Below are 15,409 nucleotides of genomic sequence, written 5' to 3' on the forward strand. Positions count from 1 at the left end.
AAGAAAAATTTCGGGGGGGGGGGGGGCGGGGTGAGCTGAATCTTTAAGCAATAGTCAGAGTGGAGCTGCAGGGGCTCTTAGAAGGGGTGAGACAACAACAATGGTCTTTTAAAGACCTGTGAAGTGCTTGGGTGCAGCTGTGTGTGTGCCCGGGAAGCGTCTCATCCCAGGCTGCCACACACGCCGGGGGCTGAAGCCCTTTGAGTCCAATGGGTGTTGGGCGCCTGAGTTCAGGGATACCACATTCCATAGGTCTATCTTGCCATTATGGGAAGATATGCAGGTAAACATGTCACAAAGCATTCCCCGTGAGCAGACACCGGGACGTCTGCTCACCCTACCTTTGAGGCCCGAAAATAGAGCCTCCTAGAGCCCCCTTTCGAGGCCCTCCCAAAAAAAAACGAGGACGGTTCAGCCCCCCCACTTAAAGCCCTGCCTCTACCCATTAAATTCACAACAGACTCCATGTGTACTCTTAACACATCCTTATGTGTAATTGTTATTAAACGGCACAATTATTCTAACAGTAACAAGGTCTCTTTGAACACCCCATTCCTGAAGCCATATGTGAATAACAAAAAGTGAAATAAGTGCTACCATTCCTTGCACATTCAGTCAGTTCTCAACACAGTGTTTGGTCTTTAGTCATTTGTGTGCGCCTGCTAACATAAAAATTCGCAAAGAAGCGGTCTATTTAAAAAATATATATATTTTAAAACACATTTTTCTTGCGCACCCCGTGGCAGGACTCAGGAGTATGCATACTGTAACGGTATCAGGAGAGTTTTTGTTGGTGTTTTTGTTAACCCCTTCTTCCCTTAAAAGAACTGTCCAGGTTCGTTCATACATTAACTACTAAAACTAAATCCAGTAAAAATACGAGGTCAGGTGCCCTAATATCCGACACGGGCATCTTGAACTCTGAGACCACCTTTTACTAACTCCAAGGATTGGCTGTTTGCATGATGCACCCACCTGCAACACTGTTGCGCCCTGAGGCAAAGCAGTCAAATGATTCCTCCAACACCCGGGCCTTACCACCCGACAGCAGATGTCCCGGTTCTGCGGAGCAGCGGGCTCTCACCGACTTCCAAGGAAGAACATTTCCAAACTTGAATGAGGGACTGTGAGAAGAAGCAATCGGGAAGCTAGTTCAGAGTGATTGACACCTTAGAGGGCGGTTCCAGGAGGTGTTTTGTGACCGTAATGCCGTGCTCGTTGTCGTCCCTGGTGACCACATTGGTCCAGACACTCTAGGGGGCAGGCCAGCAGCGTTTAGCAGGGCCGTCATAGGTAGCGCTTTCGCGCTATGAATGATTGACAGGCCTGCTCTGCTGAGCTCGCGAGCTTTGGCTGCGCCACCGCATTCTGAATTTTGGTGCACGCAGAGCCAAAGCGCGTGCACCCCGCCAGGAGAGTTATTTCCCCGCACAAACGCGAAAAATATCGCCCAATTGCGCGGGAAATAGCCCAACCTGGCAACACTGCACTCCCCCTCCTCTTTCCCTCCCCCTCTCTGTTTGCCCTCCCCCTTCCTCTTCTTGTCCCCGCCTCCTTCTCTGCGCCCTCCCTCCCTCCCTCCTTCTCTCACACACACAGTGTGCACCTGTCAAGCAGTCGGCACCCCGTTAGCTGCTGCAGCTTCTCCCTTTTCCCCTGTATTCCTCCCTCCCCCTTCGCCGCCTCTAGGTCTATTTATCTACCTTTCCAGGCGGTCCCCTCCCCTCTCCGGCAGGAGACCTCAGACCCTGTCCCCGGACGCCCAGGAAAAGGGGCCGGCTCGTTCCACTGTTTTTCCGCCGTCTGAAGCCTGAAAAAGGTGTCTTCGAGGAGCGCCAGTGGTTTGGAGGGGTGCTTTCGGAGGAGATCCAGGCTGCGCCCACCATCGCCATGGCCAACACCGCCACCTGCACCCGCTTCACCGACGAGTACCAGCTCTACGAGGAGATTGGCAAGTAAGAGCCGTGCGCGCTGTGTCGATGCACCTCCCTGCGGAGGGAGACGCCTCACAATGGAGCGTCGCGGGCTGCGCTTCCGACCCCCCCACTAACAATAGCAGGGCGGAGATGGTGGGGTGCATCTGCTTCTGGCGGCGCGGGGTCCCCGGGTGTGTGGGTTCGGGGGCGCGCTGTCGCAGCATAGGTAGGGGTCGCCTCCTGTCACTGGTGCAGTGACCGCTCGGTGCCCCCGGCCGGCAGACATGCTCCGGTTTAGAAAACCGGTCCTCCTGGTGCAGTAGGCGCGCGGTCTGTGCGGGCACGGGCAGCAGTAGGGTTTCTTCCTGGCCGCTGTCTGGCTGCTGGTACAGCGCGAGCCTGGCTGCTGGTACAGCGCGAGCCTGGCTGCTTGTACAGCGCGAGCCCGCTCTCTGGCCCTACAAGCTGTAGTATTAGCCAGCTGGTCGCGCGGCGGTGCAGCAATTGCTGTCTGACCGGTGGCATATTATTGTCTCCGAGCCGTGGCAGCCGCGGAAGTGCGCATCCACGCCGCGTGCCCCCCAGCACAGGGTGTGCATGGCTCACCCCTGCACTGGTGCAGACAGCTGACCCCGCGCTGGCGCATCGCGGGCAGGCGCGTGGGCCCGGCGCACCCTCTGTCTGACCGTGTCAGACCCGCACCAGCAGCGAGAGGCAGCTGACTCCGCGCCGCTGCAGCCCGAGCCACGCCTGGCCGTCAGAGCCGCGCGTCAGGCTGTCAGACAGGCATCCGGCTGTCAGATCCGCAGCGCCGGGGCAGCTGCCGTGGGCTTGGCCAGGGCAGAAAGCTGGTGAACCCTCGCTTCGCCAGCCGGTCGGAAGTCGAGACACTCTCACCGACGCAGACTCATTGTTATGCCAGCGCCCTTTGTCTAGTGCCGTGACTCCCATTCGTGCGGCCTCACAGGGCCTTAATGTGACGTATTGGAACATTTCCCCAGTTTCTCGTCAGAACTGCGGACAAAATGGCCTTTACGCGAATATTGGTTGGTTACACAACGTGTTTTTCAGTGAATAGTCTCTCCTCAAAACTCATCCGAAGTAGCTGAATATCGCTCGCTCCCTTTAAATCCTCTCCCGTGCTCGTTTTAGCCTCCAATCCGACTGGCTCTGCAGCAGCGTAGGGCGAGCCGCATGTGACCAGTGGCAGCGAGCGAATGACGGCAGCCTGCCCCACGCTGCTGCAGTATGGGCTGAGCTCCACCACACGCAGCAGGCACTAGCAGCGGCATGCTGGCAGATGGCCTGTCCTGCTGCGGTGCGGGCACAGCCTGCTCCGCGGCACGCAGCTCGGGCTCGGTGGCAGCTGGCCTGTGTGCTGCTGCTGCAGTGTGGGCTCCCATCGACCAGCCGCACCCAGCACCGGCTGCAGAGAGCTCATTCTGGTGCAGGTTTCCGTCTGCAGTGGTACGCCCCACAGACCCCTGCATTTGTGCAGCGTGGGCTGTTGGGCTTGACAGTCCCCGTCTGGCAATACAGACCCACGCTGGTGCAGTGTGGGCTGGGGCTGATCACCTGCATGCAGCATTAGCGTCACAGCTCCAGACACACACTGGCTTAGGATGGTCTTTACCTGTCTGGCCTGCTGCGGCCTCAACCGGCACCGCATTAGTGCCCGATCGGTTGCAGCCAGTACCTGCACCATAAGTTCCGCATTAGTGTAATATATATCTCTTTATATCTATCTATCTCTATATCTCAATCGCGGGCAGTACATTTGTCTTTTATGGTTTATGCCGAGCAGCTGCATGAGGCATTCCATCCATGGCCACAGATGGGTGCAGTGTGGACGGACTCCGAAAGGCCACAGGGCCAGAGCCTCGACACTGGTTTAGCACAAGCTCTGGCCGACTAGCCGCAGTCAGCACCGCCATCGGATACTACACAGAGGTGCAGCGTGGGATATGTTTGACAGGCGACACCGAGTACCACCACTGACCCCACACTGGGGCATTATGGGCGCTGCCCTACTGGTCACACCCGGTATCACCACCCCCATGGCGTCAACTAGCGTAACATAACTCAGGACTCGTCTCTGCATGTTTAGTTTTCCTGGCGGGGCTCACGTTTCTGTATGTTTGTTGTGTGTATGCGTAGGCTGGTAACTTTATGTGTGCCTGCATAAATGTGTTATATTCTTTTCACTGGGGATATCCGTTTGCGTCCATTTGAGTTTCTGTGTGTGTACACTGGGACTTTCGATGGCCTGAGTGTTTTCTTACCGCTGTGCTCAAGTCTTTGTCCATCTTTGTTTTTTAAAAATTTTTTTTTTTATCTTTGTCCATCTTTGTTTCTGTATGTGCATCTGTGGCAGTGTCTCTGTGTGCCTGTTCTTTTATTCGTATGACAGCCGGTATGTGTCTCTATGTGCCAGTTTGTGGATTGTGCCTGCGCGATTTCTTATTTCTGCGTCCGTTTGTTGGCGTTTCTCTGTGCCTGTCTTTGCTTGACTTTGTGCCTTTTGCCAGTTTGTGTGTCTGCCTCTTAGTGTTTTTGTGTGCCTGTCCGATTGCATGTCTCTGTGCCGGTTTCTGTCGGCGCCTGTCTGTCATTAAGTATTTCCCTGAGCCCAAGGTTGTGCTTGGCGATGTGCAGGTTGGACTGTTGCCCGTTGTCTGTGCACCAGGATACTTACTATCTTCTAATGTGCGCAACAATTTGTGTATATATCGTGTGCGGCAATTTTGTGTCTATTCTGTGAACGAGTTGTGGTGTACGCGGGTCTATTCATCTTGTTTGGCGGTATATCACTACTTGTCTGGCTACATGTGCCATTTAATTTCTTCCTATATTTTTAGAACAGGTTGGACTGCATTGTTCCTTGTTATGGTGTGTGAACAAACCGTGCTTCCAGGTGTTCGTGTTTCTTTCTATCTGAGTATAGCTGACTGTTGTGGACTGTGGTATGCATGCGGTTCTATCTCTGTATCAGTTGAAGCTTGCTGTCTGTCCGTGTATCTGTGTAACTATTTGCTTGTGTGTCAGCGTGCCTGCTCGTCTGCGTGTGTTAACAAGTGTGCCTGGCTGTAGGTGCTTGCCTTTGTGTCAATGCTCCTGGCTTTCCTGTTTGTTTGCCCGTGATTTCCTCCTAAGTCCACCCCTGCGCCTGTTTGTGTACGTGCTATGGGTGTTGTGATATCTCTTCGCTTGCTTTCTTCCCACTTGCTTCAGAACCCCCACACTGTTCCCCCATACCTTCCTGTGTTCCTCCTCTGTTATTAACATTCCTTATTAACACCCGCCGGGCAGGTAACTAGTCAGTGTGGTTATGGCTCTCAGAGAGAGCTGTTATTGTGTAGGACGGTGTATCCCACAGCCATAACCAGCCGGTGGGGCGATACCTGGAATAAGGCAACACTTTTAGCTTTTGTGAAGCGCCTTGAGGCAGAATGCTGAGCCTGGACGCGTTCTAACAGGTTATGCCTAGGGGAGAGCAGACTCGCTCAGTGACTCTCTACCACTCACACCGCCGATCTTGCTCCCTGCAGTGAACTTTTAAATGAGGATTATTAGTGTGACCTATGAAAGGGTTGTGAATATTTCATTATTGCTTAACATATCGATCCTCACAGTATAGGTTAGTGCTCTGTGCTATTCTTAAAATATAATACATACTGTCACCCAGAGCTGGCCTTTCCTAGAGCACGTCCGTGAGCCATCCTGGTCTGACACCTGTCCCCAGGCGCTAGGAATCTGCTGGGAGCTTGTAAATTCATTTTTTGCTAATGGTCGTGTGTAGCAGTGCAGTGTATGTTAAACTGGGAGCGCACGCCTTGTTTTGCTCCGGGGCAAACCATACTCTTGGATCGTTTGTACAAGTCACTTGTGCTCTCCTGCTAGTCCTGGCTATGGCCCCTGAAGTGGACCCCTTAATACCTTGAATTCCCTAAGTACACAGTGTTACACCAGTGCTCTCACAGACACCTTCCTTTCACCCCATTTAATAAATACTGGTCTACTGTGCGACCCCAGAGAATTCTGATTTCTGAAGTCTGTTTTTAGGTCGAGCCTGGGCAGCACATTCGCTGCTCTGAGTGGCATGCCGAATTCCGGTATGGAGGTGAAGCTCCGCCCACTATCCACCCATCTTTTTAATTGGCTCCTGCTACTGTCCTTTCTAAATGGTTGCTTCTGATTTGTTAATAGGCTTGTTAATCCCACGTTAGTAACACCTTGTCTGCATTTGAACCTCCCATGAAGACTGGACTTTTTACTTGTGATATACAGTCTGTTTTAACTAAAGTCTGAGCACTATATACTATGTCTTTAATCCAGCTGCTTTTGCAGGCATGACAGACTCTTCCTAACTCACCCTGTTTTAATGACAGCATGGCGCTCGATCATGGACGCTGTGCTTTATCTTTCAAAAATGCTCCCTGCGCAGTACTTCTGCACGCGCTATGATGCTTAACAAATGCTTTTTATTCTTAAAAGTGCCCTGTACCGTACTTTCACTTTAATGGCGGCAACGCACCTTTCTTTACACGATACACGTCTTAAGGAAAGGGGCTTAGCCACCATTAAACTCAAAGCGCGGCATGGGGCTCATTTACAAAAAAAAACCATTTGTTTATCTACTTAAATGCTTTTGTTTTTTTGATGTTGTAAAAGCGCCCCATACTGTGCTTTCACTTTAATAGTGATTGAGCACCTTTCTTTAGATGCGGGTTGTCTAAAGGAAGGGGCGAGTGAAAACTCAGCATATGTCCCTTTTACAAACAAGTATTTGTAGTGCAATAGGGATCACATTTGTGAGAGTTTAAGCTATTAGCATTGTAAATGACAATGCCTTTTATTTATGTTTTAAAACCAAAACATAAATAAAAGGCATTGGCATTTACAATGCCAATAGTCCCAACCTCATGTAAATGCAAGACCTATTGCATTGCAAATGCTTGTTACAGTTCTTCTCGACCATACTGAACATTTTTTTTGAAACATGTCTTTGGTAATAGAGGTTGACAGTGGAGCCAGAGGAACAGCTGGGTTCTGCTAGCCTTTCTCTGTCTGTGTATAATGTGCAAATAAATCGGCATACATCAAAGGCCAGTCAGTGTAGGAGGAACCTAATACGTGAGTCATTGGACTCCTAGACCAACACGGGCCCTGCTGCAGTTCACTCATTTTCACTTTACCTTCAATTCTTGCCCAGTGCTAGTTTTAGGGCACAGCACTGGGTCCAAGTGGCGAACGATGTGGCGGCTGCAGTTTGAAACATCATTGGGTTAATTCCATTTGTTGCAGAGCTTCTTATGTTCCTACTTCCCAGCAATTTTCAGCGTTGAATACAAATGTTAAGATAGGGCTGTTGAATAATGTACCTGCAGGAGACATGGAGTTTCCTTTAGTTGCAGTTTTAGCTCATCCTAAAGTGGGGATCAGGGTTAATGTGCCTCCTGAAAAGTCACACCACCATGTAACATGGAGAGGAAGTGGCATAAAGGACAGAGCTGCCGACTGTGCAGCTGGAGAACCAGGTTCAAATCTCGGCGCCTGCTCAAAATCCTGTGATTCTAGCAAATCATTTACTCTCGCATTGCCTACTAAGCACTTCAAAGCCTTTAGGTCGAGTTGGCACAATATACAACTGCAAAAAAAAACCATTCAGGTCACATGTCTGTATTTTATGTGTATAGCCAGTGGGGTATTGCTTTTGTCACAAAGTCTTTTGTTACCTGCAGTTCAGATAAGTCACAGTCCTAGTATAGCACAGCAAACCTCTGAGCTATCAACAAACAGCTGCATGGAAACTGCAAAGCACAGCTTCAGAACCTTAGTTTTTCCCCCCCACAAACTGTCATTAGTCTAGGTTTGCATAAAAATGGGTAAACAAGCAATGCATTCTGATTAGTACATGCTTGAAATCCCAATCACTTATGTTTTAAACCCCAAGTTTGTATTTCACCCCCCCACTCAACTCCAGGAGTTTTGAGTCCATGTGATGCCGACTCTGGTGCTGACTGGAGCAATGCCTTCCAAGCTAGAGCTTGAGTCCTATTCCTATGGGCTAGGACTCGGTGAGGGTTTGTAGGGGTCGCTGGATCCATAGGAATACCAGCCCTTAAAACCACAGATAGACTGGTGTGAGGACTAGGCAGAGGCCAGTGGTTTGGACACTTCTCTAGATACTGGCATGCTTTCTCCCCTGACTTTGGCTACGGAGGAGGGAGCATCCTTTGCAATGGTGGCAGGGTTGGATTGGGATTGAAAATCGGCCCGGGCACGCAAAAGAAAAAATCGGCCCACATTTGCATAGTCACTCCTCAAATCACTGCTTTGGCGTAATCTTATAAAAAAACTTTAGGAGGGGGTAAAAAAAAATGCATGCGTTAGTTTACAGTGGTGAAACAAGTTAGGCCACTTCTACTGAGGCCCCCTGCCACCACTCAATATTAGAACACATTAATGGGCCGGCCAGCGAGACAAAAGGAGTGACACCTCTTGCTAAATGGAAGTAATGAGCGCCCATCTGCCTCTAGAAAGGCCACTCAGACACATACTGGGCCGACGGCTGTATTCGAACAATAGACACAGCACCCAAATGGCCCCACAGACTGCTAAAAAAAGAGGCCCACAGCAGCACTTGGACACCGGCCCCTCGGGCATTGCCCGAATGCCCGCGTTACCAATCCGCTGAATGGTGGTGAGGAGGGTGGCAGAGGTCCTGGACCTTAGCCTACCCTCAGAGGCAGTCAAGATGTACGTCTTGATGAAGATGCTTTAGCCAGGAAAAACCCTCTTCCTTTAAATGATGCACTTATTGATTTCCTGCGTGGGACCTGGTCCCAAGCCCAGCATGGGCTTCTGTGAAAAGGACGATTGCCCGCAACCCTCTCCCGGGGACCCCAATTTCCTCACAAAACACCCTATCCTAGTGAGAATTGGTGGTCCAAACCTCTGCCTCCAATGTAAATCCTGGCACATTCCCTACCATCCCACCGGATAGGGAATCAAAGAGGCAGGACACCTTAGGGGAGATGTTTTTTCCACCATCCTGGCACTACAGTCTGTGAACACAGTGTGCCTTTTGGGCTGTTACTCCCATGCTCTATGGGATTCGGTTGTGCAGGTGCTGCCCATGCTTTCCAGGCTGTTGCCATTGGGAGAGATGTATCTAAGTTCAAGATCCATTGTGGACTGGATCCCTCAGACTTGCTGGGGACAGCAGTTTCATTAACAGTGACCTTACGGTGACACAACTGTTATTTTTTAAAGGGATGTTCAAGCTTCTCTTATGACATGATCTTTGATGGCTCCTGTCACTTTAGAGACAAGGCAGATTCAGTGCTGGAGTGCTTTAAGGGCAGCAGGGCTCTGGCTAGGTCCTTGCACCTTTCCATGCCCCCTCGTAACCCCCAATCTGCGTTATGCTCTTTTCTGGACACAGAACAGGTGTCCAGATACAGTCTATACTTGTCCAGCTGCAGCGGAACACACGTTTCCCAGACTGCATGGGTGAGGACGCAGTACCCACAGACCTCATGGGTCTGGCATTCAGAAGTTGGGCCAGTCCATCCCCCACCCCCTCAGCTTCCAACCCTTATATCTAGCCCTCTTACCATCATGGGGACTCAGTGTAAGACAGGATGCACCATTACCTGCCCCAGTGAAAGTCTATAACATCAGACCGATGGGTTCTGCAGACTGTCCGGAGGGGCTACTCCCTCCCCTTCAAGACTACCTCTCCCCCATGCCACAGGTTGACTGAGGACTATCTTTCCTTGCTCCACCAGGAAGTGACTACTCTTGGCAAAGGGAGCCAAGAAGGATGCGTCCTATTCTAGACCTGAGCTCTCTTCTTCCTCAAGAATGAGCAGTTTAAAATGCTCACGCTCGCTCGAGTCCTATCTGCGCTGGACCCAGAAGACTGGATGGTAACGTTGGACTTGCAGGATGCATATTTCCACATCCCTGTCCTGTCTGCCCACCGGTGTTACCTGCAGATACACAGTGGGCAGTGAATACTTTGTTTGCTGTGCTTGCTTTTGGCCTCCCCAGCGCCCCTCTGGCGTTCACCAAAGTGATGGCAGTGGTTGCAGCTCATTTGTGCAGATCTGGGGTGCCAGCTTTTCCCCTATCTCGACGACTGGCTGTTGAAGTGTTTTCCCCAGGCTGTCTCTCACCTCCAGACTGCAGCAGACCTCCTCCATTCGCTGAGGTTCACTGTCAACATGCAGAAGTTACACCCAACTCCTTCTCAGATGCTCCCTTCATCGGAACTATTCTGGACACAGTGCAGTTTTGGGCTTATCCTCCCGAATGGGGAGTCCAGGATGTTCAGGCTATGATACTGATGTTTCAGCCTCTATACTGGATTTTGGTGAGATTGACCTTGAGGCTGGTGGGCCTCCAAAGCCTCCTACATCCGGCTTGTGATACATGCCTGCTAGCATATGCAGGTGCTGGTGTGGGACCTGAAGTTCTAGTCGGCACACCAGGGTAGTTTCTCTGACATTTTCCAGATGTCGGAGGGAACTGCAATAGGTCTGCAGTGGTGGTTAACGAACCACCGTTTGGTAAATGGCAGAACCCTCTTCCTTCCCCCAACCAAATCTGACAGTAGTAACAGATGCATCACACCTGGGATGGGGTAGCCACCTGGAAGAGGTGGAGATTAGAGGTCTCTGGTCTCTGACGTAATGTGGACTCCACATCAACCTTCTGGCGCTCCAGGCTATCTGGCTAGCATTCAAGGCCTTTCTACCCTCCATCAAGGGAAGGCTAGTGCAGGTGTTCACAGACAACACCACCACCATGTGGTACTGTAGCAAATAGGGCGGGTGGGGTTGTGGACCGTTTGGCAAGAGGCCCTGCATCTCTGGACATGTGTAAAACGTCAAGGCATTTCCCTGGTGGTACAGCACTTCGCCAGCTCTCCATTGGTGGTGCAAGGTCTCTTTTAGTAGCGGGGAGAGAGAGCCTTGGTTAGATCTGTTCACCACCACCAAAAATGCGCGCTGTAGCAGTTCTGTATGCTGGATTTTCCAAGGCGACTGAGCTCGTCATGAGCACTGGTGCGCTGTGCGCGCCCCCACCTCCCCCCAGCACAGCAGGGGAATGTGCCCCGCAGCCAAGGGGTTAAAGTAACATTACAGTTGGGTGAATGTCACTGAGAACATTACTATTTTGAACTAAAATAAAAACCCACAGAAATTAACCAGCTATAGTTAGCAGAGCTAGTTATAACCTGCGCCTCTGCCATGCACTTCTTATGACAGCACATATTATATCACTCATGACATGACCAATCGTTTATAACATCACTAATAACATCTCAGATGACGAAAGACTAGCTCATTCGTAATATAACTTGGGCTTTATACGCAGACTGCCGTCTGCGGATGTGGCTAGGGGATGGTTCTTTTTTCCAGGGTTCGACAAGGATATGAAAACGTGGAAGCATTTTGTACCCTACATTTTCCTACTTGCAGGTCATATGAACTTCCGGGTTCCAGTGGTCTAATATTTTATGCTATCAGGTCATTTGGTTGGGGGGGGGATTGGATGTGGGAGTGGGTGTTCATATACAGTTACCGAAATTGAGGTTATCTCTTCTTTGGAGTCACCAGGGTTCTGTGTGACACCAGTAGCAAACCTGTTGTACACAACAATCATAACGAAACTGATAAGGAGGCAAGCGGTCACTGAGGCTATAGCAATATGTAAAGTATCCCTGGTGATATATAGTCTGGGTGTGTCCGGAGCACTTCAAAAAGGACAGCAGGATATGTATCCAACGGAAGGGTGCGAGGCAGGGTTTTGCAGTCGGTGTCCCTGTTACAGCTCTACTAATGCTCCCCAGCACGTAGCCTCAACCAACTTCTAACCACTTATGTTTTTTTGCGTCCTGTGTCTGGCTTAGGGCCTTTCGCCTCGGGCATATTACAGTCGTCACCAACAGAACTCACCCTCTTGCGAGCCAATCAAAGAGCGTATATCTTTAGAGGGGGGCGAAAAGGCTGAGGGGTAGGAGTAGGCCTTCTCGTTACGGCCCGCGTATGTTTGTCACTTTTAGTTATGACGTTCATTTTATGTTCTGATGTTCTTGCTGTATTTCAAGATTATTGACACAACGTAGCACGCGATGTAGGCTATACAAAGCTCCGTGTATGTAGTGGGAATATAATAAATGCATATTACTGATTATAACATGGTTGCTATACAATGTTAACTGTCTAGGGCCACTACAATTTTTTAATACATTGTTTAATTATGATGTATGTTTATAAAATTACTTTTTAGGATATTGTTTTATGTGATGGTTTTAGCGAACAATTTTACTGGTTGATGAATTGTAAATGTTGAATCTATGGTATATATATTTCAAGCTGGTGTATCTCTTTTATGGTGTTACAAAAACCTAAATAAAGAGTATTTCGATTAATTTTGATTGAATAATACATATTTTTTTACCACATACCAATAACCGAGTTATCACTAAGTCAGTACTTTGCCCAACTCAGTAGACATATTTTTGTCTCCTCTGGTTATTTGGGAATTGGAACACGCGTATGTCTAGTAAAAGTGCCACGGGTATGCAACCCAAGAAAAGAGACTCTACCCCTCTGGTTAGGTAGAAAAACTCATCCTTCATAAGGCTTCGGTCTGCTCCTCATACCTGCGCCCCAGTGCCCAAGTACCTGCTGCACTAATTTTAGCCATGCACCTGTAAAGGAGACCTCAAAGGGCATCTTACCACTGTAAGATTTCTTAATTTGTGCAGGTTCTTGCCAGAACTAGGCACAATAACTAATTTTAGAGCACCAGGACTTGAATGAGATGCTTGCATTATGACTGACATTTGCATATGTTGCAAGGACCACTACTTTGCTAATAACTCTGAAAAAGCTAGCACATATTTTTGTTTCAAGAAGGGCACTGCTAGCATAGACAGTAGCACATGGACACACTCTAGTGTTTCATCACACCGCCATGCACGAAGCACATGGGCGCCTGCAATTGGCTGTAGTGGCGTAGCAATGGTGCATTGGACCCTACCGCAGGCTAGGAAAAAACAGTGGTAAGTGGCTGCCACGTGGCAAGCTTGTGACCCAGCACGGCAGCAGTAATGGAACTTCTACTGCGCAAGGTTCCTTTTTCCCCTCAGTTTCTTTAAAACTTTGCAAGCTCTGTACTTTGCGAAGTTGACGAATTAGAAAAGGTGAAGTTGGTAGATATACAATATTACATACAGCTTCAAGCACCTCTTATTTGGGCACCTGCATTCAGGCAGGCGGAGGCATAAGACCGGTGGAGGTCTGCATGGTGAGTGAGGAGTCGCTGGTGAGGGTAGGGACCTGTGTAGGCAGCAATGGCTGCTGTTGATTAGGACTCCCTATCCAGATCTCCTTGCCGCCTCATAATGGATGAGGCTCACCAAGCTGGGAACCGGGAGGCTGCGATCCGCTTCCGCCATATCGAAGTGTGACTTTTATGTTGCCCTGAAGCCTGCCAACACTTACAGTTCTGAAGGAATACCACTCCACAGTAAGGTCTTTCAATAGTTGGCCTTGATAATGGCAGGGTTAAGTACTGTTAGTAAGAATGCAGAGTGATTGCACTCATGACCAGGGATCACTCTTGCAATAGTAGGGGCCGGTTCAAGAGGTGCTCCAACACAGGTACTGCACCCCACTCTCCTCATTGAACTGATTCTCTGTCCCCCTAGTTGGGGAGAGTGGCCTCATCATAGGCTGTCAGGTTTCTAGAGCACCAAGGGTACTTTAAGAGGTACATGAGAATGGTCAAGTGTACCCCAGTTCTAGAAAAAGCCAAAAGGGTAATTCTATTGTGGAATAAAAGTCAAACACGTTAGCGTGAAGGAATAGGGCTAATCAGCCATATTCTTTCGCTAACATGTTTTTATTGATTGGGGAGGAGGGGGTATAGGTTTTAAGGACTTCTCTCCCTTCGATTGTGGTATTATATATGGAATAAAAGGTTTAATCCCTTTTGAGTTTTTAATTCGAAAATTTCAAAAGAGATTCAGTTTAGAGCTCGTATAGATGTTAAAAATTTAATTTTACTCTCTTTTAGAGAGCAGGGATGGACCAGGATTTCAAGAGTAAAGTGCACAAAACCCAGGTATCCTTTTAAAGTGAAAAAACATGTTCTGGCAAGTGATGGACAAAATAGGAACAGCTGAATTGTCCAACATCTGGCTTTTGGTCTCTCCCAAGTAAAACCCTGCTTTCATCTTCGAATGAGTAAGTTGCTGTTTGGTAAATGTAGCTGTGGGATCTTGCTCCTTTCTTGCCGCCTGAAGCGGGGTTTGGAAGGCCTGTGTAGAATGTAGACTTTAAATTAAGATAGCTTTGTTTTGAAGAAGAGTTCAGTAGAAGCTAGTTGTTTGCGGCTGAGGGGCTGAAAATAAAGGGCTCTGGCTCTTTCCTTCTTCGGGTGTCATCATGTCAACTGTGTTTGAGTGCTTCACAGTAATGGTCCCTCCTTTTATGTAAAGCTACATAGACCATTCTTCACCTGGGACATGAGTGTCTCATCTGCGTGTTAATGCCACTAGTCTTGGGCAACATGTACAGGAGAGGAGCAAGCAGAGAACCTATTTGAACTCCCTCACAGTGAGGTCTGCAGGGGAAAGCTAGATTACCCCTAGCATCAATGGAGAAGCTGGAGGTAGACTGTATGGGGTCAGCTGGTATCTGCACTCTTTGGGGAAACCAGCAGTCCATGGTAAGTCGCTTAATAACCACACCATCTTCTGAAATAACTACTAAATCAGCCCATGTATTGTAGTCTTGGGTTTAAATGGCAAGTGACAAATAGCTTAATTGTATATATTTGGATTAAAGCAGACATTTTTCTTACACCGTTTTGCCCACCCAGTTTGTGGCTTTGACTTGCAACCTTCAAGGGAAAAGAAAGCATTATGCATTCTGTCTACCTGCACACTGAGAACTGTATTATGTTTGAGCCTAGAGACCCATCCCAAGGCCTAACACACATCTGAATATTAGTAGTAGAAAGTATGTTTAATGTCGGTTCAGGAGTGCCAGATCCATGTGACATTTTCAGTATATGCACTGACTGTAAATTAGTTCAATATAGATTTATTGTATGTAAATTAATTGTATTTCTATATCCCAGAAATCTAGCATGGATGGAGGCACGCATGTTGTAGTCTGGATAGAAGTGTTACAAGAATAGTATAAAGGTATGCCAGAACCAATGCACGTTCAGTCAGGGGTATTCCTCAGTAACCAAATAAGGCATCCGGTCTAGAACTGTTGTCCAGTGCAAGGGGTTTGACAAAGGCATGTGGTGTCCCCCCATACATTGGCTTTATGAAAAACGCCCAGAACGTACGTTTGTGTGGATAGTGATGCTCCCCTTGTCACAAGTGCATGAATGCTGCTGGGTCAGTGTACCCCAAAAAAGAATAGCACTCCAAAATACAGGAGACAAATCCAAGAGCA

General features: G+C 48.8%; 1 protein-coding gene across 32 annotated transcripts in view; it reads left to right on the forward strand.

The window, feature by feature from the left end:
- Positions 1-1,365: 1,365 nt before the first annotated feature.
- Positions 1,366-15,409, forward strand: part of CAMK2B (calcium/calmodulin dependent protein kinase II beta) — an 866,219-nt gene continuing 852,175 nt past the window's right edge. For 19 of the 32 annotated variants that reach the window (XM_078666785.1, XM_078666796.1, XM_078666797.1 and 16 more), the window contains exon 1: positions 1,573-1,955. In XM_078666785.1, the coding sequence (XP_078522911.1) occupies positions 1,891-1,955 (65 nt within the window). In that variant the 5' untranslated portion in view covers positions 1,573-1,890. Of the gene's footprint in view, positions 1,956-15,409 lie in introns of all 32 variants that reach the window. The other 13 variants (XM_078666801.1, XM_078666808.1, XM_078666804.1 and 10 more) reach the window with 3 other exon arrangements.

The sequence above is a fragment of the Lissotriton helveticus genome, chromosome 11, assembly GCF_964261635.1.
Source record: "Lissotriton helveticus chromosome 11, aLisHel1.1, whole genome shotgun sequence".
In the NCBI taxonomy this organism is placed as follows: Eukaryota; Metazoa; Chordata; class Amphibia; order Caudata; family Salamandridae; genus Lissotriton; species Lissotriton helveticus.